The 27,306-nt window shown below is 40.6% G+C and overlaps 1 protein-coding gene across 3 annotated transcripts; it reads left to right on the top strand.

The window, feature by feature from the left end:
- The first annotated feature begins 403 nt into the window (after positions 1–403).
- LOC141507257 (deoxyribodipyrimidine photo-lyase) lies at positions 404–26,227 on the top strand. Of its 3 annotated transcripts, none has more exons than XR_012474111.1 (11): positions 404–528; positions 6,291–6,643; positions 6,780–6,925; positions 7,987–8,173; positions 10,620–10,774; positions 15,020–15,218; positions 17,400–17,552; positions 22,245–22,366; positions 22,812–22,971; positions 23,525–23,817; positions 24,931–25,016. XR_012474111.1 is itself a non-coding variant. In XM_074214745.1 (10 exons), the coding sequence occupies exons 2-10, from the start codon at positions 6,313–6,315 to the stop codon at positions 25,074–25,076; spliced, it is 1,599 nt and encodes a 532-aa protein (XP_074070846.1). In that variant the 5' UTR covers positions 404–528; positions 6,291–6,312; the 3' UTR covers positions 25,077–26,227. The 3 variants fall into 3 exon arrangements, 1 of the variants encoding a protein (XP_074070846.1); XR_012474110.1 differs by having other exon boundaries at positions 23,525–24,500; positions 24,931–25,014; XM_074214745.1 differs by lacking the exon at positions 23,525–23,817 and having other exon boundaries at positions 24,931–26,227.
- Positions 26,228–27,306: the final 1,079 nt, after the last annotated feature.

Here is a 27,306-nt window from a genome sequence, read left to right as displayed (position 1 = left end):
TGCCACATTTTTAGAAAGAACAATGATAAAGGAGGGCGAGCCTGGCGCCCGGCCCGCAGCCACGCCCCGGAGGAGCGGGCGCCGGCCGGAGCTGCGCACGCAGCCGGGTCCCGCCCCCTGCGCGGGGTCACGTGTCCGGAGCGCTTCCTCCGCCGGGCGGGGGGCGGAGCTGGGCAGCCGGGCCCCGCCCCCGGCGCGGGGTCACGTGTCAGGAACGCTTCCTCCGCCGGCGGGGGCGGAGCTGGGCAGCCGGGCCCCGCCCCCGGCGCGGGGTCACGTGTCCGGAGCGCTTCCTCCGCCGGGCGGGGGCGGAGCTGGGCAGCCGGGGCCGGAGGCGCGCGGGCGGGGGCGCGCGCGCGGGGGCGCGCGGGGCGGGTTGCATAAGCGCGGGGGCGGCGCCGCCTCCTCCCCAGACCTCGAGCTGCTGCTGCGGACCGCGCGGACTCGGCGCGCTCGGGCCGGCTGGCCGCCAGCTCCCGCGGCCGCGGGGGGCCTCGGGCTTCCGGCTCCGTCGGCGGCCGCCCCCAGGTGAGCAGAAGCCGGAGCGCCCCTCGGGCGGGGCGAGGGGGCCCGGGGCGGCCCGGCCCGCCCCTCCCCCGGCCGGCCCCGGGCCTCCGGGAGCCTTGCCCCAGCCCGTCCTGCATGCGCGCGGGGGCCCCGGGCCGGGCCGGGCTGGGCTGCCCCGGCTGCAGCTGCGGACCCGGACCCGGAGGCGGAGGACCCGGCTCGGCCGCCGGCCCCGCGCTGGCCGCAGGCGCCTCTGCCGCAGAAAGGAGTCGGATGCCCCCGCGAGGTCCGGACAGCCCGGGATCTGCGCTTCATCCTGCCGGAGCGGGGCCGGGCCGGGCCGGGCCCGGGAGGCCGGGGCGCGGGCCCGCTCCTGCCGCCGCGTGCAGCAAGAAAACACGAGCGGGGGCCGCTGCTCTGAGGGCATGGCGAGTCAGCACGCTTTCACTTGCAGGGCTACAGAAATGGGTAGAAAAAAAGCCCGTTTAGAAATATATATGTATATATAATATATTTTTTAAAAAACTCATTTTTCTAAAGGGCGCAATCAACGGAAATGTGTCATCAAGTATGAGAATAAATGGAAATACAGAAAAACAAACAGTTAAGAAATGTCTACTTTAAAAAAGCATAATTGAGATTGCAGCTTAAGGAGGCTTCGGCATCTAGAGGAGATGCAGGGTGTCCCAAAAGTCTTAGTGCCCTTGTGAGCTTTAATGGCTTCAGCTTACATCCTATTTTTTTAGAAAACCAATTTGAAAAGTGAATTATTTAAATTTCAAAATTTGGGTGTTTCTTCTGAAAATTCAACATAAACCGTTTTGGTGCTGATGAATTGCTGATTTTCAAACCTCGGGGAAAATCTTCCAGCTGCTGTTCGTTTCATTTTTAATACTAATATGAAGATTAAACAAAGAAAGGGTTTTGGATGCATGAAGGACAATTTTGATGTGATCCCACAGGAAAAAGCCTAATAGGTCAGGGGACTGAGGTATGGAAGCAGAGAGTCTCCTCCATTAATATCTGGATCTGATAACAGCCACATCCCAAAACTGGTACTAGCAATACAGAGTGAGGAGGTGCTCCCTCTTGTTCAAATTCAAAGTATTATTCAAAATTCACAAAACTAAATAAATTTAAATAAACTTTAGCAATACAAAGGCACAGGGTGCTCCCTCTTGTTAAAATTCAAATTCAAAGTGTATTATTCAAAATTCACAAAACTAAACAAATTTAAATAAACTGTTTTTGGGGGACTAAATCTGTAGTACCCATGATTCTGAAGTTATTAAAGTTTGAAATTGTACTAAGATTTATGAGACACCCTCTGTGGTACAGATGTCAGCTAGGTGGTGCAGTGGGCCCTGAAATCAGGAGGACCTGAGGTCAGCTCCAACCTCAGACACTTGATACTAGCTGTGTGACCTTGGGCAAATCACTGAACCCTGATTGCTTCACATCCAGGACCATCTCCAATCCTGATTCAAATCTGGTCACTGGACCCAGATGCTCTGGAGGAGAGAGTGAGGATAGTTACTTAGCACAGGCCCCCTCACTCAAATCCAATTCACATGCTTGTCATGGCATCACCTTCTTAATGTCATGGTCTTCTTTGAGAAGAAAAGACAAACTTCATGGAACAGATAATAAACAGAAGCAAAGAAATATTTATTGGAAAATGCATTAATAAGTAAAGAAGGTTTCTTCAAATATGCTTTGTTATGCAATATACTTTATCAGCAAAATACAGCAAACCTGTCATATTTAAAATCAAACCCCCCTCCCTCCAATAACAAAGCCCATTGATTTCGGACTCCTTATTAGTGGAGATCAAGAGAGAGCAGTTCTTCTCATCAAGCTTCCAGTCTTTTTGAGTCACTGGGTCTCTTTGCACTGGCTTCCAGCTTTGAGATTTCAGTTTGCAGAAATCTGGCAGCCTCCTTCATGTCCCTAACCCCAATTGCTACATTAGAGACCCAGGAACCTTCTCCTTCAGAGAGATCTAGGGCTTTAGAGGGCCTTCATTCAATATTGTCTGGTGTATATTCTCCAATTTTTTTCTCTGATTTTCTTTTGGCTAGCAAATTGGATAATTGGGTTTCTTTGATAATTCCTATGTGTGTGTTGTGGAACTGATATTTTGCTGGAGAAGGAGTCAAGCTTTGAATATAAAACTTGGGGTCCTGCTTCTCCCAGTAAGAAACTGCTATCAGAAGTTAGATTTAATCTGAAAATATAACACCTGGGGTCCTACTTCCCACGCTAAGAAACTGCCTTCAGAAGTTGGGTTTATCTAAAACTTGGAATCCTGCTTCCCCCAGTCAGAGACTGCCATCAGAAGTTAGATTGAGGGGGCAGCTAGGTGGCACAGTGGATAGAGCACTGGCCCTGGAGTCAGGAGTACCTGAGTTCAAATCCAGCCTCAGACACTTAATAATTACCTAGCAAAAACTTTAAAAAAAAAGTTAGATTGAACCTGAAAATGTAAAATTATAAAACATGAGGTCCTGCTTTCCCCAATAAGAGACTGCCATCAGAAGTTAGATTTAACCTAAAAATCATATCCCCTAAACTAATAATTTTTAAGGGAGCAGATAGATCTTATTATAGTATCACCCCCCTCCTGTCTCTCAGAGGATGGCAAAGTAGCCAAGTTTATGCCTTATTTCCCCTTCCTGGCAGGAATTAAAGTCTCCTTTATGGAAGGGGGATGAAGTGGGTTAAAGAAGTCTTCCCTTTAAGCCACACAACAGTCCCATGCTATCTGTGGGGGAAACAGCCCTTGCAATAAAAAGGATCTCCACTACAGTTTTTCTTAGATTAAAAGTTAAACCCCTTTTTATTACTGAATCTGATAAAGAGCATGTTACATCAGAGATGAACACTCCCCCAAAGAAACATCCTGAGCCTGCTCTCCTTTCCCAACATTTCTCTTTCACTCCTTTTTTTTCCTCTCATTCTTTGCTACACCTACTTTTTTGCCTTTTGTCATTTCCTTTTTGTTGTTTGGTTTTTTTTTTTGGTAACTTCTGCCTCAGCCTTGTAATAGACTGTTACATGAAATCCTTTGATTTTGATGGATCTGTGATCTCAGGAATGTGGGCAGATGATTTTTGTCTTGTCACTGGTGAATGCTCCAGAGAATATCTGCCAAGCATTCTTCTTCTGGGTCTTTCCCTTCACATTTTCTAGGTGCCAATACTGCTTTCCTCTGCCTGCTTATTATTCCTGAATTTTGATAGATGACCAACCTCCTTTTCAGAGCAAGCATTTCTTTGTTGAGGTCTTTCATATGAAATAGAAACATCCTCTGTTCTCTTTTTTTTCAATTTTGAAAGCAGGTCAGTGTTTTATGGTTGTCTAAAAATTAAAAAATAACAGCTAACCTCTGCATAATATTTTATGGACATGATTTCATTTGATCCTTACATCAACCCTGTGACAGGTGTTGTAGATATTACTAGATCCATTTTAGAAGTGAGAAAATTGAAGCTTAGAAGACTGGTCACACGCCTGTGATCACACAACTAGAAGTAAAGGCAGGATTCAAAATCAGGTCCCTTGACTTTGCCATTCTGCTTTTCAATAATGGTTTACATTTCTAAAACATTCTAAAATTTCCAAAATGCTTTTCTTATATTGAAGTAAGCAGTACAAATATCATTATTCCTGTTTTATAGATGAAGAAACAGCATCTGAGAGGGTCTTTGGGGACTGGATGTCTCTGGACCAAAGATTGTGTGATCTGGATAGTTGGAGTCGTTCATTCAGGGGGAGATTTTATGTGCTTTACCAGAATTTTCATGGTCCCAGTTTTCCTCCCTCCTCTAACTGAAGATAATTGAGCCTTCATTTATTCTCAGGGGAGTAAATATGTGAGGCTAGACCTGGATTTACTTCTTTTGACTTCAAATTCAGCTAGGAACAATTTTTCCATCTGACTTTTGAATAATTACACCTCCTTTCCTCAAAAGAAAAAGAAATCTTTCTTATCTCTGCTTAAAAAATTAATGTGTTTTTACTTAGCTTAAAAGTCATGAAAAGAAGGCTAGAGATTGCCTTGTACATTTCCTTGGACACAGAATGCTAGAAACCTGGACTGCCCTGGAAGAGGGTTGCATGTGATGAAATCCTCTCCTTCCTAACCTCTGCCTCTTAGAATCTTAGTTGTTCAGTTGTGTCTGACCCCATTTGGAGTTTTCTTTCCTTTTAAAAAGTTTTTTCCTCCCCCCCCCCCAATTGCATGTAAAGACAGCCTTCAAGATTCATCTTCTGTAAGATCCTGAGTTCCACACTTTTCTCCCTCTCCCCTGCCCCCCCCTTGACAGTAAGCAGGTTGATAGAGGTTGTGAAGATACAACCATGCCAAATACATTTCTACTGTAGTCATGTTATGAAAGAAGAATCAGAACAAAAGGGGAAAAACCATAAGAGGAAAAACACAAAACAAATTTTAAAAATTGAAAATAGTTTGCTTTGGTTTACATCAGACTCCATGGTTCTCTTTCTGGATGTGGATGGTATTTTCCATCACAAGTTCTTAAGAATTGTCTTTGATCATTGTACTGTTGAGGAGAGCTAAGTTTATCGTAGTTCATCATCACACGGTGTTGCCATTAATGTGCACAGTGTTCTCTTGGTTCTGCTCACTTTCCTCACCATCAGTCATTTGGGATTTTCTTGGCAATGATACTGGAGTAGTTTGCCATATCTTTCTCTGGCTCATTTGGTTGATGTGGAAACTAAGGCAAACAGGGTTAAGTTAAATAATTTGTTTGAGTCACACAACTAGTGTTTGAGGCTTGGATTTAAACTTGAGTCTTCCTGATACCAGGACTGGTGCTCTATCCACTAGGTCACCTATCTGCTCTTAGTCTTTCTTTAAGATGGGCAGGAACATTCCATCAATAAGCAGTAAAACTGCCATTGCAACCACAGGTGGGACTTGAAGTTGAGTATATCTAGGAGCTTTATAGGGGATGAATTAATTAAATGCTTAACCAAATATTTATAACATAATAAATATTATAAATATACAAATGGCCTTTGGCAGAAAAAAGGTTCTCTATCCTTGCTTTAAGACTTAATTTAAATACCACCTCTTATAGGGGACTTTTCCTGATCCCTTTGATGGTAGCGCTTTCTGTTCTAAGGCTATTTTCATCTACTCTTTTACATGTGTGTATATGTTTATGTGTATACATATATCTGTGTATACACACATAAATGTGTATATAATATAATGTTATAGTATATGATAAAATAAGTATAATAAAATATAAAATATCTGCAGTCTTCTTGATTAGCTTGTAAGCTTCTTAAGATAGTTTGCTTTTTAATTTTTATTAATTTTTATCTTTTCAATTTTATGCCCAAATTTAACACAATGTTTCCAGTTGGCTGATTGTTTGAAAAGGGGAGAATTATTCCTGGTTTTTGAGGTAGTGATAAGCAAGAATTTATATGTTGTTGTCTTAGATTTGAAACTCTTCTCAGTAGGGCATGATAGTTCTTTTCTTGCAGACTGAGGAAACTGGATATTCTTCTCAGCCATTTAGGGAAATGTTATAACCATGTGGTCATAACCATTTTTCAAGGAGAGGTTGGCTTAGAGGACCCAAATTAGCCAAATTAGATTTGTACGGAGGATTGTGATTTATAGCTCTGGTGATTATACGGATCCACCCAGCCACTCGCTGAGGAGAGAGTTCAATATTTCACGCTCATTATCACAAATCCCTTCTCCCCTGTCTAATCCAACTCCTCTATTTTTTTATTCTCAGAATAAAAGGCATAAGACCCACCATGGCCCCCAAAAAGAGGAACCACAGTGATGATGAGCCAGAGAAAGTGGAAAGCCCAGAGAGTCAAGCCAAGAGGATGCCCCTCCAGAGGCACCAGTTCATCAAGAGCAACATGGTTCAGAAAGAGGAGGAAGACAAGAGAGAAGGAGAGAAAAAAGGAGGAGCCGAAGGCCTGCAGGAAGCCGTCAGGCAGTCCAGGCTACGCACAGCTCCCTCTGTTTTGGAATTTCGCTTCAACAAACAGCGGGTGCGACTCATCTCCCAGGACTGCCATCTGCAGGACCATTCCCAGGCCTTTTTGTACTGGATGTCTCGGGACCAGAGAGTACAAGGTCTGGGGAGAGGGAGATGGCTCAGGGGGTTTCCAGGGGGAAGGGGTGCCTCCTTGGCTTTGGTGCCTGCCTTCTTGAGCAGCTACATGCTTTGGCCTCAGTTGCCCTCCCTCCTCTATCCTTTTTTTTTTTGCAGATAATTGGGCATTCCTATATGCCCAAAGATTGGCCCTGAAACAGAAACTACCCCTGCATGTCTGCTTCTGCCTTACTTCTTGCTTCCTGGGGGCCACCATCCGCCATTACGACTTCATGCTTCGTGGCCTGGAAGAAGTAGCCGAGGTAAATGGGCAAAGGACATATGGGGGAGCTGGAGAAGAAATAGAGCTGTCTGTAGCTTCTTTAGGGGTACACTAGCTGATTTTCTTTCCTTTAATAATGATTTATAAAATGCCTACTATGTACAGGTAGACAAAGGTCAAGTTACTTACCCAGGGTCACCCAGGTAATGTCTGAGGATGACTTTGGATTATGCTAGCTGCCTACTGTGTGTGTGTGTGTGTGTGTGTGTGTGTGTGTCAGTGTGTCAGTGAATAGAGCCAGATCTAGAGTCAGAAAGACCTGAGTTCAAATGTGACCTCAGACACTTTCTAGCTATGTGACTTGACCCTGTTTGCCTCAGTTTCTTTATCTGTAAAAGGAGCTGGAGAAGGAAATGGCAAACCAGTCCAGTATTTTTGCCAAGAAAATCCCAAATATAGAAATATGGCTGGAACCACTGGACAACAACAATAGCACTATTGACTTTGGAATGAGAGAACCTGTGTTCAAATCCTACCTCCCTTTGTGACTGTGAGCAAGTCAGTTAACTTGTTCAGGCTTCATTTTCCTTATCTGAAAAATGAGGGAAGTTGTACTAAATGTGTCATTCCATTTCTAAATCTAAGTTTTTTATGATCCTAACACATGGTTCATGCCTTCATTTAATAATTTACCTACAGTATCACATAGTAATTTTCAAATACAGAACTGAATAGGGCAAGCATAAGATAGGAAGAAATTGTTATATGAGATTGGAAAAGAAAAACTTGGAAGGCTTGGAAGAAGGCTGCACGGAGGAGTTGGCATTATACAAGGGGTTCAAGGTGAGGTGGGCCTTTAGGTGGTGATGGGAGATATGGGTCTTCTAGTGTTCAGGAATGACATGAGTAAAGGCATGAGAGCAGGAAACATCTGGATAGCAATGAGTCCTATTTGGCTTGACCCCAGGACCTGTGAAGAATAATCTGAGATGATTGGGCAAGGGAGGGAGGGAGGGAGGTGCCAGGCTAAGGCATTGATAGAGGGTTGTAGAGAAATCCTGTTCTGACTTGGGAAGGGGTACTGTCATCGCTTTGCTGCAGGAGTGTGAGAAGCTGGGCATCCCCTTCCACCTGCTCCTAGGCCTGCCCAAGGATGTACTTCCTACCTTTGTACAGACACATGGGATTGGTGGCATCGTGACTGACTTCTCCCCTCTGCTCCACCACACCCAGTGGGTGAAGGATGTCCAAGATGCATTGCCAAGGCAGGTGCCCTTTGTACAGGTAGGTGCCTACAATAAAGTAGTGTCATTTTGATTGAATGAATGAATGAATGAATGAATGAAATTCGGAGTCAGAAAGTAAGGTCTTTTGCAATATGGTAGAGCAAAGACTTGAATTTTGACCTCCATCATTATATTTGGTTATGCTTAATGTTTAAGTCTAAGGGGGTAGGAGATTGCGGTAGAGAAAAGGTTGCTTGTTCAGCAGCCACAAGTAGATTTTCCTTCTTGGAAGAGGTCTAGTATCATAAGTCTGGATGATTGTACAAGTCTTTGAAATAAAAGTGGAAAATCACCAGAATATTAGGAATTTGCCAGTCTATTGACTCCAAGTTTGTTTTCCTTGGGGCAGGGTGGGGGGGGGTGATTCTGGAGGATTAGATGACTAGGAAAAGTTGTAGGACTAATCATAAAGGGGTGGAATTGTATGGATTGTTTATGGGTTGCTATGAGTAGGCTGTGTTATAGACAGAATTCCAGGCCTAGAGTCAGGAAGACTCATCTTCCTGAGTTCAAATCTGGCCTCAGATACTTAGTAGCCAAGTCAATTAACCCTGTTTGCCTCAGTTTCCTAATGTGTAAAATGACCTCCAAGAGGGAAATGGTAAATCACTCTAGTATCTTTCATAAGAAAGCCCCAAAAGGGTCACAAAAAAAAGTCTGACACAACTGAAAAAATGACTGAACACAAAAATTGAATAGGTTTTGTATTTTCTACATTTTTTTGTAGAAAACCTGTTTGTGACCAGGTAAGAGAGAAGCTGTGAAATTGCTTCTCCTTCCCCTCTTTGTAGAGGTAGGAGACCATGGCTAATATAAGTCAGGCCTCGGGACAATCTGGTAGCTCAGGTTCAGATTTGGAATGAGATGAGACCCTTATCTACAATATCTTAGTTAACAAAAGGAAATTTACTTAGCCACAGCAGGAAAAGGATATTTAAAGAGGATGTGGCATTTATCACTGGAGTATGGCCTCTCTTCCTGTTCTGCCATTCAGAAGCTCTTGCAGAAGGACTTTTTCAACTCCTCATGTACCAGCTTTTTGTAGTTAGGATTCCATCTCAGTTTCAGTATCGTTTTTTTTCTTGTTCTAAATTTAATAAGCATGCACAGTATTTCTACATACAAAGTAGAAAAGACAATCTTTGTCATATGCAGCTTGATATTTTAAAACTTTATTTTATTAAATTGTCATGTTTCTTTCAAAGCCTCTGTGTACTGTCTTCTGAGTTTCCTTCTGTTCTTTTTGATGCTTTAAAATGTTTTACTGACCATCTTTTCTCTTTTTATGCAACATTCTCATAGCTTGCCTCGCCATCCCTAAATTGCCACCCCCCCCCCAGAAAAACAAAGAAAATAGTCCTGTAACAAATGATTATGGTCAAACAAAAGAAATCTGCACTTGGCTATATTAAAAATATGTGTGTCCTTTTAAGCACTTGGAGTCTGTCACCTCCTATCAGGAGGTGTGTATGTTTATATATAAACATAAATATATATGTTCAAAGAGACTCTGATTGAATATTGTATTGATCAAATTCCTCAAATCATGTTTTTAAAAATTATTTTAATTCTTTTTTTTAGGGAAGGAGCAGCTAGGTAGTGCAGTGGATAGTGCACCAGCCCTGGAGTCAGGAGGACCTAAGTTCAAATCCAACCTCACATTTAATAATTACCTAGTTCTGTCACTTAACCCCATTGCCTTACAAAAACCAAAAAAAATACTTTTTAGGGAAAAGGCAATGGCAAACCACTTCAGTATCTTTTCCAAGATAACCTCAAATGTATCACTAAGATATGACTGAACTAATGTGCTGATATATATTTAATAATTAGCTCTTCAGAGAAAAAAAATGACATGACATACTTTTAGATTTAATCTGCACTATTAACATTTTGTCCCCATTTATTAAGTTTAAACAATCAACAAAACAATTTACCAAGCCCTCATTTGTTTGATACATTTACTGATTTCCAAGATAAAAATGCTCACACTGAAAATTTAACAATTGGCTCTAGTATTTTCTGGCTCCAATACATCCTGAATTGTATGCATTTGTTGGTTTTGCCAAAATGCTTTTTCCCCCCTTTTTTCTTAAATCTTTGCTAGCAAGTATGTTTTATGAGAGGAGAAAAAGGATTATGTAGAATAAAGATGATGTAAAAGGAAAAGTTGTAAGTAAAAATAAGGTATAGATAAAAAGCAATAGTTGTATCTGAAATTTACATTGGCTAGATGGGGGTAGAAGGCCATAATGTCATTCAGTAAGAAACTGATTCTTTTGGGGGTTCTTGGACATTAATTCATCAATACATAGTTGCTAACTGATATATATTTGATATATATAATATATATATATATATATATGTATATAGTAAGAAGCTGGAGTAAAAGAGGTATGGTTTTTGCCCACAGAGAGTTTATAATCCAATTGGTTCTTCTTCAGGTAGATGCTCACAACATTGTTCCTTGCTGGGTAGCCTCTGACAAACAGGAATATGGTGCTCGAACCATTCGACACAAGATTCATGACCGGCTTCCTCATTTTCTTACTGAGTTTCCTCCTATTATATGTCATCCATATGCTTCAAATATTCAGGCCGAGGTAAGATGTACCCATGCCCTCAAGGGGACTGATCTTGGATTGGGGAGGGTCTGGTGAAGGATTCAAACACCCCACCTGTAAAGAAGTTTTTTGAAGATGAGGCACCAGGAAAGTGGCATAATGGACTTTGGAAAAACTAGCAGCAAAGCCCTGGAGTTCAGTATCCCAAGTGACTATTTTATACAGTCTTATGATGTGTTTGCCTGAAATAGAATTTCTCATAGGGCTGCGATTTCTCTGCCTGCTTCTCTGCAGTGGCCCTCCCCCCCTGCTCAGGGGGGTTACACCTGAGCTACACCAATTAATCATAAATCACTTTTTCAGTACCCACCACGTAGTAGACACAATGCTAGCCACTGGGGATAGTTACCCTCCCCCCCCTCAAAAAAAGAAAAGAAAAGAAACAAGAAATTTGCATCCTAATGTGGGAATAAAGATATAGGAAATCAGTGCAAATAGATTCAAGATAGTTTGGGAGAAGGGAGGGGAGAGAAGAGGAGAAGAAGAGAGGAAGAGAAAGAAAAGAAAGGAAGGGAATGAGAAAGAAGAAAGGATGAGAATGAGAAAAGAGGTTGAGAAAAGAGAGGAAGAAAAAGAGGAAGCGTGAGGAAAAGAGAAAGGAAGAGAAGAAAAGAATGAGAAAAAAGGAAGAGAATGAGAAAAGAGGAAAAAAGAAAGGGAGTGAGAAAAGATAGAGGAAGAAAAGAGAAAGGAATTGAGAAAAGAGAGGGAGAGAAGAGAGTGAGAATAAAGAAAGGAAGTAAAGAAAGAATGAGAGAAAGAGAAAGAGAGAACATGTATTGATTAGTATCTGTACCAGGTGTTGAGCTACTTGCATTATAAATACCATCAAGTTAGTCTTACTCTCTAGGAGTGTGCATTCTAATGGATAAAGACACCACATAAAAGAGAATTAGAGCAAGGGGGAAGGCATCATTGTGGTTGAGAGGTGGTGTGATTCCTTGGCAAGATAAGGCAAAAATTCAACTCTTAGAGCCCAGTGTCCCAAAAAGGGGAAGGAGGAGGATGAAGTTGATACTCAACATGACATAGTGCTATCTGGAGGTGGTGCTTAAAGGGAAGTGAGCAGAACAAGGAGAACATTTTGCACAGTCACAGCTTTATAAATTATAGGACATCAACTATGAAAGACTTAGCTATTCCCAGCAATTCAATGATCCAAGACAATTCTGAAGGACTCATGATGAAAAATGCTATCCAGCTCCAGAGAAAGAAGAGAGTATGAATGCAGATCAAGGTATATAATTTTAACTTAATTTTTCTTGGGGCTTTTGTCTGTGCTGTCCTTTGCAATGTGATTAATATGAAAATATATTTTACATGACTACACATATATAATCTACATCAAATTGATTACCTTCTCAATGAGGGGGGAGGAGAGGGAAAACATTTGGAACACAAAATTTAAAAAAGAATTAATTTTTTTAGAAAGATTTTATTTATTTTGAGTTTTACAATTTTCCCCCCATTCTTGCTTCCCTCCCCCACCCCCCCACAGAAGTCATTCTGTTAGTCTTTATATTGTTTTCATGTTATGCATTGATCTCAGTTGAATGTGATGACAGAGGAATCATATTCTTAAGGAAGAAAAATAAAAGTATGAGATAACAATTACATAATAAAATAAAAGTTTTTTGTTTTTCTGATTTGAAGGTAATAGTCCTTGATCTTTATTCAAAGTCCATAAGAATTAATTCTTTTTACATGTAAATTGAAAATATGTTAAGATTTTTGGGAAAAATAAGCGGGTGATTTAACAAAGTCTAGAATAAAGAGAGGTGTAAAAGGAGTTATTCTAGGTATGGGGATGAGCAGCTTAATGGTAAAGATGTGGGAGAGGAAGTGCAATATGTGAAGATTAGAGAAATACCAAGTTTCCTGGATTATAGACTATAGGAAATAAAGTCATAATTGATATAAATATATTTTTAAAAAATTTATTCAGTATTTTTCTCCATTTACATATAACAATTTTTAACTTTCATTTTAAAAACTTTGGTTCCAAATTCTCTCCCTTCCTTCCCACCCCCCCTTATTGAGAAGATAAGCAATTCGATAAAGGTTATAGATGTGTAGTCATGGAACACATTTCCATAATAATAGTCATGTTGTGAAAGAAAATTTAAACCAAAAAATCCTCCCAAAAATAAAGTTAAAAAAGTATACTTCAATCTGTATTCAGACTCTGATAGTTCTTTCCCTAGGAACGGGTAGCATTTTTCAAAATAAGTCCTGTCTTGGATCATTGTTACATATAAATTTTTAATAAAAATTAATAAAAAACAATATTAAAATAAATGAGACTGGAAAGATAGGTTGAAATCAGGTTGTATTTTAAAAGCCAAAGAAAAGTTTCTTCTTTTTTCTCAAGGCACTAGGGAGCTATTGAATTTGAATGAACAAGAGAGTGACATGGTCAGACTTCAGCTTAAGGAAAATCACTTTGGCTGCAGTATTAAAAGATGGACTTGAAATGGGGATAGATTCAAAGGAGAGAAACCAATTAGAAAATGGGTGCCAGTTGGAATAGTGGATAGAACACTGATTCTAGAGTCAGGATGACCTGAGTTCAGATCCAGCCTCAGATACTTATTAGCTGGGAAATCCTGGACAAGTCACTTAACCCCAATTGCCAGAAAGAAAGGGGGAGAGGAAGAGAGAAAGGAAGGAAGAACAAAAGGAGAGAGAGGAAGAAAAAAAGAGAAAGGAAGGAATGAAGAACAAAAGGAAGAAAGAAAGGGATAATGAGAGGAAGGGAGAGAAAGAAAATAAGGAATAAAGAAAATCTAGATGAGGGGTGATAAGGCCTTGAATTAAGGTAGTAGCTGTGAATAGGCAAAAAGGATTGAACTTGAGAGGATCATGGCAAGATCTGGCAACTGACTTTATATGTGGGTTGTGAGAATGATTATGAGCATGTGAGACTTGGACAAATGGAGGTATCTGGGGAATTATGTTTAGGTCTTAGTAGTGCTCCTTTTAGGAAAAGGATGGATAAACTGGAGAGCACCCAAGGGCTGGTCAGCAGAGTAGTGAGGACACTTAAAGTCGGGGGTCATTTGAAGGAAATGATGCTCTCTAGCCTAGGGAAGAGAAGAATTGGGGTTTTCAGGGAGGGAGAGAACATGACAGCTGTCATATGGGAAAAGGAGTGGTTTAGTATAAAGAACACTGGATTTAGAGTCAGGCACCTGTGTGCTTTGGACAAGTGACTCCAATCTCCATGAGGCTCAGTGTCTTCACTTGGTAAATGATGACCTGGAGAACTAATCTCCCTGACCCCATCTAACTCTAGTCCTGCAACCCTAAATTGCACCAAGATTAGATTTAAGTCAGTTTAAGTAAAGACTTTTTAACATTTACAGCTGTTCTAAATTAGAGTGGGCTATGGTCAAATGCCTTAAATTAAATTCCTTATTTCTAGAAGTCTTCTAAGGGAGGCTGGAAGATTACCAACTAGTCAGAGTGGTTTCTGCTCAGGTTGAGCAAAATGGGTCCTTTCCAACTCTGAGATTTCATGATTCTCTCCTAGCAGGGGAGTGTCCATATTTGAATGAATGAATAAAAATGCATTTATTATCTGCTAAATGCTCTACTAGATGCTGGAAATTTAAATTAATAAAATAAGGCAATCACATGGTAAGGAAAGGGCAGTGTGAGAAGGAGGTGAGAAAGAGAGAAAATATATTTTTGTTCAGTTAAAAAAACTAAATTTTTTAAAAAGGAATTAAAATTTAAAAAAATTTTAAAGATAATTCCTGCTCAATGTGAGGGAAGGGAGGGAGGGAGGGAGAAAAATTATAAAACTTAAAAACTTACAAAAAACATGATTGGTAGAAACTATCATTGCATATAATGTTTGTTCTTCATTTTCGAAGAAGACCACAACATCAGGAAAGTGATGCCATGACAGGAATTGGATTTAAGTGGGGGTGCTATGCTTAGTCACCAGCCTCACTTTCTCCTCAGTTGGAAAAACAAATAAAATATTTATATAATTTAAAAAAAAAGATAATTCCTGCTGTCAAGGAGTTGTCAGTCTAATGGACAATGCATAAAGAAAGGCGACTGCAGAGAGATTGGAAGGACAAGCCTGACCGTGCATCAGAAGGCAGATGACAAGGCCCTGGAGCCCTTAGGCATGTTGTGGGCCAGATGCCATGTCTGAGGTCTGCATGGTGTGTTACTGTAATCACTGTTTCTCATTCCCCTTCCTGAGCACAGCCTGTGGACTGGAGTGCCTGCAGGGCAGGGCTGCAGGTGGATAGATCAGTGAAGGAGGTGTCCTGGGCCAAGCCAGGCACTGCCTCCGGCCTGACAATGTTGCAGTCCTTCATTGCCGAGAGGCTCCCATACTTTGGATCTGACCGGAACAATCCCAACAAGGATGCGCTCAGCAACCTCTCCCCTTGGTTCCACTTTGGTGAGTGAGTCTTCACTTAAACCTGCTTTTCTTCCTCTATTACCTCATTAGAATTCCACAGTTTCATTCTCTCATTATTTGGCTAACGCTAGAACAGAATTTCTTAAACTGAGTTTGTAAATTTTTTAAAAAGTGTTTTTGTTAACTGTATTTCAGTATAATTGGTTTTCTTTGTAATCCTCTATGTGTTTTTAGCTTAGGCATTTGAAAACATTGTTCTTCAGAATTAAAAAAATGCTAAATGTTATATTTGTGATTTCTATTTGATTAGTTTCAAACTTGATAGATATATAATTTTATATATATTATATATATGTAATATAAGCAATTATAATTGTTAATTATAAAACAAGATTATTCTTTAAAATTAAATATTAGTTATATTGTTTTCTATTTAGCTAGTTTCAAGTTTGCAAGCTATATAATCATATATATTAACAGTTATAGCTGTTAAAATGTAAAAATTGTTCTTCAAAATTAAAAAATGAATGTCATATTTATGATTTTTAATTGATTAGTCTCAAACTTGCTGGCTATATAATTATTATATATTAATCATTATAACTGTTAAAAATAAAAATATTTTTCTTCAGGTTTAAAAAAGAATAAAGTTATATTAATGATTTCTGTTTGATTAGTTTCAAACTTTAGCTATAGAATTAGATATATAGCATGAATAATTATAACTTAAAATAAAAAAATAAAAACATGGTTCTTCAGCATTAAAAAGAATGTTCAAGTTATATTTATTTTTCTGTTTGTTTAATTTCAAACTTGCTATTTATGTAATTAAATATTCCATATGTGATATAGTAAAAATTGTGTCAGAAATAAAAACTTTCTAGCTTTAGAATTAGATATATATATAATATATAATATATGAACAATTATAACTATTAAAAATAAAACCATGATTTTTAAATTTAAAAAAAGAATGTTATATTACTAATATATTAGCTATTATAACTATTAAAAATAAAAATATGATTCTAAGGAGGGTTCATTGGCTCCCCCAGACTGCCAAAGGGATCCAGGACATAAAAGAATTTAGGAACTTTTATTCCAGAAAATGGAGGTGGAGAAGACCACATAGGAGTGATGAAGAACTGTACTTCTTTTCTCTACTTGACTGTGATCTCTGTAGGCTCCTAAAGTCATCGATTCAGAGTTGGAAGGGACCATAAGCATTGAGTCTAACCCTTTCATTTTACAGATGAGGAAACCAAGGAAAAGATTAAATGACTCCACAGGAAAAATAGATTTAAGGCTGGAAATGATGTTGGAAGTCATGGAATCCAGCCCTACTTTTGACAGATGACAAAACTGAGACCTAAAGAGTCCCCATCCCCAAGACCACCCTGCTCATAATCTTCCAGCTTCCAAGGCCAGTGGTTTATCCATGATGCAGTGTTGCTCCCTAAGCACTCCATCTACTTTCTTGGTACTTAATATATATAAATCAGCTGTTGTGTATAGAGCACTGGACTTAGAGCAGGGAATCCTGCTTTAGATACTAGCTGGGTGACCTTGGGCAAGTCACTAAAACTTTGCCTCAGTTTCCTCACCTGTAAAATGGGATTAATAATGGCATATACCTTACAGAGTTATGAGGATAAAATGAGATAATAATTGTGAAAGTTTTAGCCTGGGACATAGTAAGCATTACATAAATGTTAACAGTGATGATGATGATGATGATGATGATGATGATAACTAGACTTGGAGTCAGGAAGTTCTTCATTCAAATCCTGCCTTCATTCCAGCTATGTGACTGTGACAAATTAGTTAATCTCTAGGGGCCTCAGTTTTCTCTTCTGTAAAATGAGAGCATTGGATCCATGATCTTATAATCCACCTACAACTTCTACCATAGTGGACAGTATTCAAGAAACAATTTTTGGGAAAGGTGGCTCAGAGAGGGAAAGATATGTTAGGAGAAACTGAAATAAATTTATAATTGTCCAATAGCCCTGTGTTTAGGATATTTTTGTAGAAAGCCAAGGACTGACCAGGCTGGGTCCATCATTGGTGGTGTGCTAGGTGTCTCTAGGGTGGTAGGGAGATAGGATGCTTCCTGGGCCCTGAAGGAGCTTGCCCCATTTCCTAAATAGTTTTCCTTCCACCACCACCCCTTTTTTCTCTTAACTCTGATGTTTTAACTCTCCCCTCCCATCCCACCAGGGCAAGTCTCTGTTCAGCGGGCCATTCTAGAAGTGCAGAAACATCGAAGTCGGTACCCAGATTCTGTGGCTAACTTTGTGGAAGAAGCTGTGGTGAGGAGGGAGCTGGCTGACAATTTTTGCTTCTACAATAAGAACTATGACAAGTTAGAAGGTAAATATCGTCTCTCAAATTCTTATATGGGTTTGGAGGAGTTTGGAAAGTCAATACTGCCTAATCAAACGGGATAATATTTGTAAAGGACTTAGCACAGTATAGATATTAATTTTATTCCCTCCCCCCAGACCCCCAAAAGGCTATATATTACTCCCTTTGCCTTCTCCTGTGGTCATTACTAGCAAACCATGATCATCTTCATATCTTCCTTCTCCGTTTGTTCAGTTTTTCCTTTTTGATCTAGCTCTAACCTCTTAATAATTCATCCAAGGATTAGATTAATTATGTTTTAGTAATTTTTTCATACTGTGGGCCTTTACTGAAAACTTGTAGACATATAAAATCCTCAGGGCATTTTTTCTTTCATATGAACCCCTCTCAAAGTCAAATCTCTGTCACTTATTATCCTAGTGCCATTTATTTTTTGAACCTATCCATGGAACTTTCCATTTATTGCTTCTGGTTTCAGCCTATCATTGTAGCCTATTGGTTGTTCTGAAATTTGATTTTGTGATTCATTTATTCATGATTTCTTCCAGCTGTACATCCTCTGTGCTTTTAATAAGTATGTTGTGTAGGCTATCTTCTAGGATATTGATGGAAATTTTGAATAGGATAGATCCAAGAAGCATCCCATTAAATCCCTCTCTAGATTGGCATGGGTCCATTCATCAACCCTCTGGGTTCAGCTGTTTAAACAGATACAAATCTACTTAATTGTATTAACACTTACTTATTTTGTTTACAGAAAATACAGATTTTTTGTCAAATGTCTTGATGGAAATTAAGACATGTTTATGACATTGCTTTGATCCAGTAATCTTTTACAAAAATAGAAATTAAGATTAACTTGACTTGGGTCACTGGTACCCTGGAGTTTCCTGAGGCTGTTCTGCCAGGGTAGGAGCTAGGACTATGTAGAAGCCCTGCTGGGACCCAGCCTGCCCCAGGCTGTTTGGGGGGAAGTACTGGGCTGGATCCAAAACGCCTTGAGGCTGATTCCTCACTAGCAACCAGTCAGCCCTGGCTCTAGGAAAGGCTTGAGCTTAGCTGAGTTCAACCTCTTAAAAGCTCAGATGGGGTTATTGGAACTGCCCCCCAGGACTCCAGGAACCCTGAGCCTACCCAGTTTGTCAATCCTAAAATCTTTGCAAGACTCAGTGAAGGGTAGTGGTGATTCTGTTGCTTGAGCAACAGTGTTTGAAGGGGTTGTCCCACTGTCCTCCTATTGTCTCTAAGATCTTTATTTCTTCATTGGCAATACATTCTCAAAAATTTTTGACAAAAATTATAGACTCTCAAGTTTGAAAGTACCTTCAAGATCATCTAGTCTGGGACAGCTAGCTAGAGCAGTGGATAGAGCACTGGCCCTGGAGTCAGGAGGACCTGAGTTCAAATCAGGCCTCAGACACTTAATAATTACCTAGACTTAACCCCACTGTCTTGCAAAAAAAAAAAATACAAAAAAAAAGATCGTCTAGTCTAAAATGAAACTTGATCTAGAATCCCCTCTACACTATTAGCTAGGAACAAGACCTGTGATTATAGCTATATATAAAATATATATAGCTATATAAAAAATACCTGTATAAAAATATTTTAAAAATTTTACCTACATAAACTCCTTCTAGTTGTAGCAAGTATCTTTTCTGCATCTTGTAGTCTTAGAGAATTGTCTGGGACCTCAAGAGGTCTGCCTAAGATCACCCAGCCAGTATCTGACATTGGACTTGGACCTGGGTCTCCCTGGCTGTGAAGCTGCCTCTCAGACCACAGTGTCATAGTGTTTCTCATAAGGATTATGTGACATTGATAAGTTGTATGAATAGAGGAAGACCTGGTTTAAGTCCCCCCCGCCCAAGTCATATTGATCATATGAACCAGGTCGAGTCATTTAACCTGTCAGTAGTTTTTAACATGCATTGGTGGAGTCAAGTCACTGAGAATTCCCTATTATGATGAAATCACAGAATCACAGCTTCTAATTAGAAATAGAAACAATTGGAATTTCCCTAGCACTTTGGAGTTTGCAGAGCTTGTCATGTATTATCTTGTCTGAGTTTTATCCCAACCCTGTGGGTACCTTGTTTTACAGCTGAGGAAGCTGAGACAGAGAGGCTAAGTCATTTGCCCAGGAAACATAACTAGGGAATGTCAACCAAGATTTCCCAACTAGTCAACCTCCAGGCTCTTTCTGAACATTTCTAGACTCAAATGACTTCCTGAGGCAAGCCATTCCATTCTTGGATAGCTCCTTATTGATAACCCAGAAAGCACAGTGTTCACTTTATTTTTATTGTATTTTAGTCACAGAGTTTGCTTTAAAAACTATAATGCCCCTCTTCCTGTTATTTCAAATTTATTTGATAGTCTATCCATAGTAACAGCCATTCCAAATTCCTCCCAGAGCCTCTCCCTCTTTGCACATGAATTTTCTTGAGAGTCTCAGTAATCTGGGAGATAGTGATCATGAATTCTGTCATCCACATTTTTGTCTCTGTATCTATCAGGGCATTCAAGGGAGTCCATTGTCATGAATTCACCTTGTATTTCTAGCCTGATGTTCAATTGTTTTTCAATTATGTCCAATACTTTGTTAGCCCATTTCAAGCTTTCTTGGTAAAGAATGACTGAAGTCGTTTACCATTTCCTTCTCAACTCATTTTACAGATGAGGAAACTGAGGCAAACATGGTTAAGTGATTTATCCATGGTCACATAGCTAGGAGTATCTGAGGTCAGATTTTTTTTTTTGCAAGGCAATGGGGTTAAGTGACTTGCCCAAGGTCACCCAGCTAGGTAATCATTAAGTATCTGAGGTCAGATTTGAACTCAGGTCCTCCTGACTCCAGGGCCAGTGCTCTATCCACTGCACATCTAGCTGCCCTGAGGTCACATTGGAACTCAGGAAAGAGTCTATTTTGATTCCAACCTCAGCACTATGGATATCATGGTGCCACCCAGTTATGCCATTTCTTTTTTGGGGGGGGGGCAGGAGTTGCAAGGTAAGGGTTAAGTGGCTTGCCCAAGGCCACACAACTATTAAGTGTCTGAGGTCGAATTTGAACTCGGGTCCTCCTGACTGGTGCTCTATCTACTGCACCACCTAACTGCCCCAGCTATGCCATTTCTAATCTCTTCCCCTCTTCCTCTTAGAAGTACCCCAGACTCCAAGATAGAGTGCTACCTAACCCTTTCTAGAACACCTTCTATACTTTATTGTCCCCACTTTTGGGGGCATCATAAAACTGTTTATAATCTAGATTATAATCTAGAACTGTTTATAATCCATCTAGCTCATGGATATATTAGTTGACTTCCAGGAGGAATCCTCAGTTGCGTTCACACTTCTCTATGATCTACTTAGGTGGTGAAGTAGATGGAACTCTTCCAACCCCAGATACTAGATTATCACTAAGGTCCCTGACAGAGTATCAAGTGTCCTAACATTCTAATTTTGCTTTTTCTCTCTCCCTCATTCCCTCCCTCTCTCCCTTTCTCCCTCTCTCCTTCTCTCTCCCTCCCCCTTTCTCTCTCTCCTTCTCTTTCCCTTCTCACCCTCCCTTCCTCTCTGTCTCCCCTTTCTCTCTCTCTCTCTCTCTCTCTCTATCTATCTATCTATCTATATATATATATATATATACACATACATATGTATAATACATGTATGTGGCTATATCTATATGTGTGCATGTGTGGATGATACACGTATGAGTGCATATTTAGTGTTTTCTGTAACATTATATAATGTTTAGTATGCACTCTTTTTGAAGCAGCTAGATGCTTTGTGGACAACCAGATGGCTCTGTAGATAGAGAGCTGGTCCTGAAGTCAGGAAGACTCAACTTCGTGAGGCCTCAGACCCTGACTAGCTGTGGGACCTTGGGCAAGTCACTTAACCCTGCTTGCCTCAGTTTCTTCATCTGGAGAAGGCAATGATAAAATCACTTCATTATCTTTGCCAGAAAAACCCCAAATGGGGTTTTGAAGAGTTGGACCAGACTGGAACAACTGAAAAACAATAACAACATTTCAACCAGTTTTAGCAAATTAAAAATAACACCTCTTAATTATCTGATTTCTGAATTGTCAGATCCCTCTTTTTTTCACCAATTTGCTATTTCACTGCCCAAAAGCACTGAGTTTAGTCAGAGAAGTAGAACTTTTGTTTATGGGACTTGTGGGAAGATAGATTAAAATAAATTATTGAAAGCTTAATAATTTTATAATGACCAAACTTGTTTATGAATAAATGATTTTAAAATACCTCCCTTCCATCTTTTCAGAGGTTGGGGGGCCTATGGATATAGGGGCTGTCAGACTCAGTTGATATATTGATTAATTTTGCTAACTACTCCCCACCCCCCCTTATTTGTGCCTTTAAAAGGGCTCCCTGGATAGGGGAAGAAAGAGGGAGGGATATATTTGGAAATGAAGCTGTATAAATAAAAGATATCCATAAATTGCGACAATTTGCTTTTCTCCCTTCCATTCATGTGGATCATTGAAGGTTGGATAGTGATAGGGAGAGAACAAACTGAAAAAAAGTATCTTTAAATTTTAAATCTGTTAAATTTTTGACCTTTCATCAGAAGGACCTTTCTCCTCTTCCTCCTGCAGAGACCCTTTGGAGAGCTTGGGGAGGGAAGGGGAGAGAGCTAATACAGGAGTATTTATTGTTCATCTCCAGGTGCTTATGATTGGGCCCAAACCACCCTGAGGCTGCACGCCAAGGACAAAAGACCTCATCTGTACTCATTGGAACAGTTGGAGTCTGGGAAGACCCATGACCCGCTCTGGAATGCCGCACAGGTACTCCACCAGCCCAGCCATGCTCCCCCATTCATTCCCTTCTCAGGGGGCCTCACCCACTCTTCCCAGCCTGGCCGAAGCCCAGCAGTGCGGCAGGGACCCCTGGCCTGAGTTTACAGGAGTGGTGGTGGGGGGGTCCCACAGTCAATGGGCTCATTCCCCCAGTCCTGACTGTTGTCCAGTGGGACAAGCCAGGCACAAGTGCACCCCCCAGGAGAAGGGAACAGCCCCAAGGATGGCTTCTTTTCATGCCAACCAAGGATAAAGGCTCACAGAGAAGCTTCTCTGAAGCGCACTGAGGAGCTCCATCCTGACTTGCACATTTGATTCTCTTCGAACCCATTATCAATTCCCAGAATTAGAGGTTCACTCCCTGGTCTTAGGGGATTGTCCCCTTGAAGTCAGGGCTGCCTGCTGTTTTACAGTATTGGTTTTTCTCCTGAAGATGCAGATGGTGAAGGAAGGAAAGATGCATGGATTCCTCCGAATGTACTGGGCCAAGAAGATTCTGGAGTGGACCCGCTCCCCCGAGGAAGCTTTAGAGTTTGCTATCTATCTCAATGACCGGTTTCAACTGGACGGCAGAGATCCCAATGGCTATGTAGGTGAGGATGGTTAGTGGTTGCCTTGAGATTGTGCAGAGCAGGTCTGGAGTCCTGAAGGCTGTCCCTTTGGGGCCCCTGCCTAGCCAAAGATGAGCACTGCTTCATTTAGGAAAAAAACTCAGAGTGGAATTTTTTATTAGGTCAGTGAAGGGAGGGAGGGAGGGAGGGAAAAATAAAAGGAGAGGAGGAAGAAAAGGAGATGAAGAGAATGAAGGGGAAAGGAAGGGGGGAGAAGGATGGAAGGAAATGGGGAGGGAAGGAAAGGAGGAGAGAAGGAAGAAAAAAGGAGGAAAGAAGGGGAGTGGGAAGCAATGGGGAGGTGGAAGGGGTAAAAGGGAGGGAAGGAAAGAATGGGAAATGGAGGGAAGAGAAAGGGGAAAGGGAGGGGAGAAGGAAGGAAGAAGTGAAGGAAGGGAACGGGGAGGAAAAAATGAAGGGAGGAGGAAAAGAAGAAAGGAAGGGAGAAGGGAAGGAAGAGAGTAAGGAAGCATTTATTATGGGCCAGACACTGTGCTAAGCAGTTTACAAATATTATCTCATTTTATCCTCACAGGTAGGGGCTTTTATTATCATCATTTTACAGTTGAGGAAATTCAGGAAGACAGAGCTTAACTTGCCCAAGATTACTAAGGCTAGTCAATGTCTGTGGCTGGATTTGAACTCAGATCTTCCCGACCCCAGGTCCAGTTCTCTGATAGGAAAAATGCCCAAGGGCAGAAGGGTATAGTACACTTAGGTATGGACTCACATAGAGCTAGAGCTGGAAGACCTGAGAGACCTTGTCCAATCACTTCATTTCACAAATGAGGAAGGCCAGAAGTCTATGACTTTTCCAGAGGCCACCAGGTAATAATAAATGGTTAAGCAAGGTTTGAACCCTGGCTTCTGACTGCCATTCTGGTGCTGTTTCTGAGGCTGGGCTGGTGTGCTGGGCTGATTATGTCATTTCTAGCTCCTCACTCTGTCTTATCTTTCCTATGGCCAGTTCTTTGGCTTGAAAGATCCTCCATGGGTCATGTCATCCACCCCTCGCCATGTCCAAAATTCACTGTAGACACTTCCTAATTGTTATCCTCTCTACCAAGGGCTTCTCCCCTTTCTAGAAGTCTGGGATCCTTTCGGCAGTCAGGTGAAGGATACTGACCCTTCTCACAATGTACTTAAATACACAAAATAGAATGTATAGGTTACAAAGGAAATCAAAGATAAGTAAAAATAAAGATGCAGTTTTTTTCTCATCCAAATTCATGTCCTGAAATCTAACCAAGGACCCCAAGTTAAAAACCCCTGCTTTATATCAAATGAGTTCTTACATACAAAGACCTTCTCAAACCTTGGAGGGTTTTGTAAATGTTTGTTATTGTTCCTTGGATTGACTTTCTCCTGAAATGTATTTGAATCTGATGTTCAGAATTGATTCCTATAGGAAATTACCATCAATCCCAGTTGGGGTCATTGGGCTAGGGGGACTTCTATGTTAAACATGCTACAATTATTATATCATTGGATCTTCACAACAATCCTGGGAGGTAGGTACTATTATGAACCCTGTTTTTTTTTTTATTTTTGCAAGGCAATGGGGTTAAGTGACTTATCCGAGGTTACATGGATAAGCAAGTTTTAAGTATCTGAATCCAAATTTGAACTCAGGTCCTCCTGACTCCAGGGCCAGTGCTCTAAACCACTGCGTCCTATGAACCTCGTTTTCTAGATGAAGAAATTGAGGCAAACCAGTTGTGACTTGCTCTGGGTCACAATTGCTTTTCCGTGATCTTATCTGATCCTTACAACAACTCTGGAAGATGTTCATCTTTTACAGATGAACAACCCTGAGACTATGACTTATCCAGTGTCACAAAGCCAGTCTGAGGTTGGATTTGAACACAGGTCTTCTGACTCCAGGCCTGTGCTATCTAACCGCTTTTAATTTATTCCTTCTGCTTCTTCCCTGTGATACAGGCTGCATGTGGTCCATCTGTGGCATCCATGACCAGGGCTGGGCAGAACGTGAGATCTTTGGAAAGATCCGCTATATGAACTATGCCGGCTGTAAGAGGAAGTTTGATGTGGCAGAGTTTGAACGAAAATACAGCCCTGCAGATTAAGGGCCCCCATCTCCTGGCTTCTCTCCTTAAATCCAGTTTCTTCCCCACACAAGGCACAGTGACCCAGGGACAGCCTGCAGCCCAGGCTCCAATTCTTTTGTTTAAATGGCTTTGCTGGCTCCGCTGTTTCTTGTTCTTACCTCCTTCCAAGCATCGACACTTTGTTCTATATATGTGACAGATAATCTCCTTTGGACTTATCAGGGCACTTTGGTTTTGTGTTTCCAAAAGTTTCACAGATGTTACTTGGAAATTAATGTCAAGCTAGACCTGTCTTTCTTTGTTATGTTTCTCTAGGTCCAGTATTCAAAAAAGGGTATCTGTTTTTAGGAAGTCTGTGGATTTATCTAAGGGTTACCACTGTAACATTCAAAAGGACTCAGGGTCCTGGGGATATACTACTATGGGAAGGATGGTTTTCAATACATCCTAATATGGCTGGTCATACTTAATGTGAATGGACCTTGGTCCTGAGGTTGCTAGCCTACCCAGGAGACCCAGTTATAGCTTGAGATTTGTATGTTGCCTTGGTGAGCATTACTGGTATCAGAGTAGATTCCCTATATTTGAGGAAAATGGTTTAACAAATGGTAGTATCTGAATAATGGAGTAATTACTGTGCCATTAAGAAATGAAGTTAAAAGAATGGAAAGATTGAACTAATGCAGCATGAAGTAAGCAGACACAATGGGTACAGTAATATAAAGAACCACCACAAAACTATCAAAATTGAAATGCTGGGAAGTTATAAAGACCAGTCATGGCCCCAAAGAAGAGGAGACACCTTCCTGTACTCTTTCATAGAAATGGTCGACCATGGGTGTGACATTGCATTTATCAGGTGTTTTTTTTTTAATGTTTAGTTTTGTGCAACTTAATTGTAAGGAATGTTCTTTGGGAGGTGGGGGTGGGGGTCGAATAAGGTAGGACACAAAGGAGACAAAAACAAAAAGCTGTCAATAAAAATTTATTTTTTACAATAGCCTAAAGCTTTACACATGTGTCCATGAACTGTTCAGATATCCATCTTGAGAGTTTTGTTTATACCTTCTCTGCAATTTGATTTCTGTATATGGGAAACCTAGAACCCACACCTATTGATTGTTCAGTCTTCATTTAATCTCTCAAGTTTATAAAATCATTGAAATGCAGCTTTTGTCTATACCTCTGTGAGAATGTGTCTGATTCAGAATCATGTAGTTTTTAATCACTCAACTCAGTGTTGGTTGTAGGGGATGGGATGGTAGTGATGGAATAATTCATCCTCTCCTTTAGGTATTTTTGGCAAATTATTAATTACTGAGTCAGACTCGCCTTTGGAAAGCTTTTGTTACCTCCTCACAAACTTCCCAATGGGGAGATGAACCTATTAACTGCCTTTGACTCTAATAGAATTGAATTTCTGGACTCATTTTCAGAGCTCACTTTAACCTTTTTTCCTTTTCTAAGTTTGCTTTTGTTGGAAGAGAAAATTGAGGTCCCCTAGTTTAAGTAAGTGTTGAGAACACTAAACGAAACCCCCAAATCTAATCTCACTGGGAAGCTCAGCTCTAGAACTGAAAAAGACCAACTAGTAGAAGTGGTAGAGGTTAAATCATCTGACCACTTCATTTTAAAGATGGAGAAACTGAAGTCCAAGAAAGTTAACTGATATGTCCACGGTCACCAGGGACAGGATTTGAACTTGGGTTCCCTGGCTCTTGTGTCATCACACCTTGCTTTACAGTAATCAATATCAACTTGAGGGCAGACTACCATTCAGTAAGAAATTTGAACTTATTACAGAAAATTGGGGGACTACTTAGAAGACTGAAGATATAGAAGGGGGGCTCAATGTCCTCATCTATAAAAGGAGGAAGTTGAACCAGATAATTTCTAATTCTGATGACTTTTTTATCTGTTGGTAATGCGCTGGATAGCCTGGAAGCCCATCCCAATTGTTAGGTGCAAGGGAACAAGGACATGAACAAAGATGGTGAGAATGGGAATGCAAAGGAAGGCATGGATGGAGGAGATACAACAAAGAATCTATAGTGCTTAGTAATCCATTGGCTATGGGTCCCATGGTTGTGCTTGTTAAAACACCTGAGTCACAGAAATAGTAGCCAAATAACTTAAAAGGTTTTGATGCTGGGTGACTGGAGAATAATGGCACTTGGGAGCAGCCACTGCTCCCTTCCTTAGTTTTTTTTTTTTAATTTATTTTTTATTCTCATTTTCTACAAATGTT

Source organism: Macrotis lagotis, chromosome 1, assembly GCF_037893015.1.
Source record: "Macrotis lagotis isolate mMagLag1 chromosome 1, bilby.v1.9.chrom.fasta, whole genome shotgun sequence".
Taxonomy (NCBI): domain Eukaryota; kingdom Metazoa; phylum Chordata; class Mammalia; order Peramelemorphia; family Peramelidae; genus Macrotis; species Macrotis lagotis.
The sequence above is the reverse complement of the archived record's forward strand: the minus strand, read 5'-3'. Positions and strand labels throughout refer to the sequence as shown.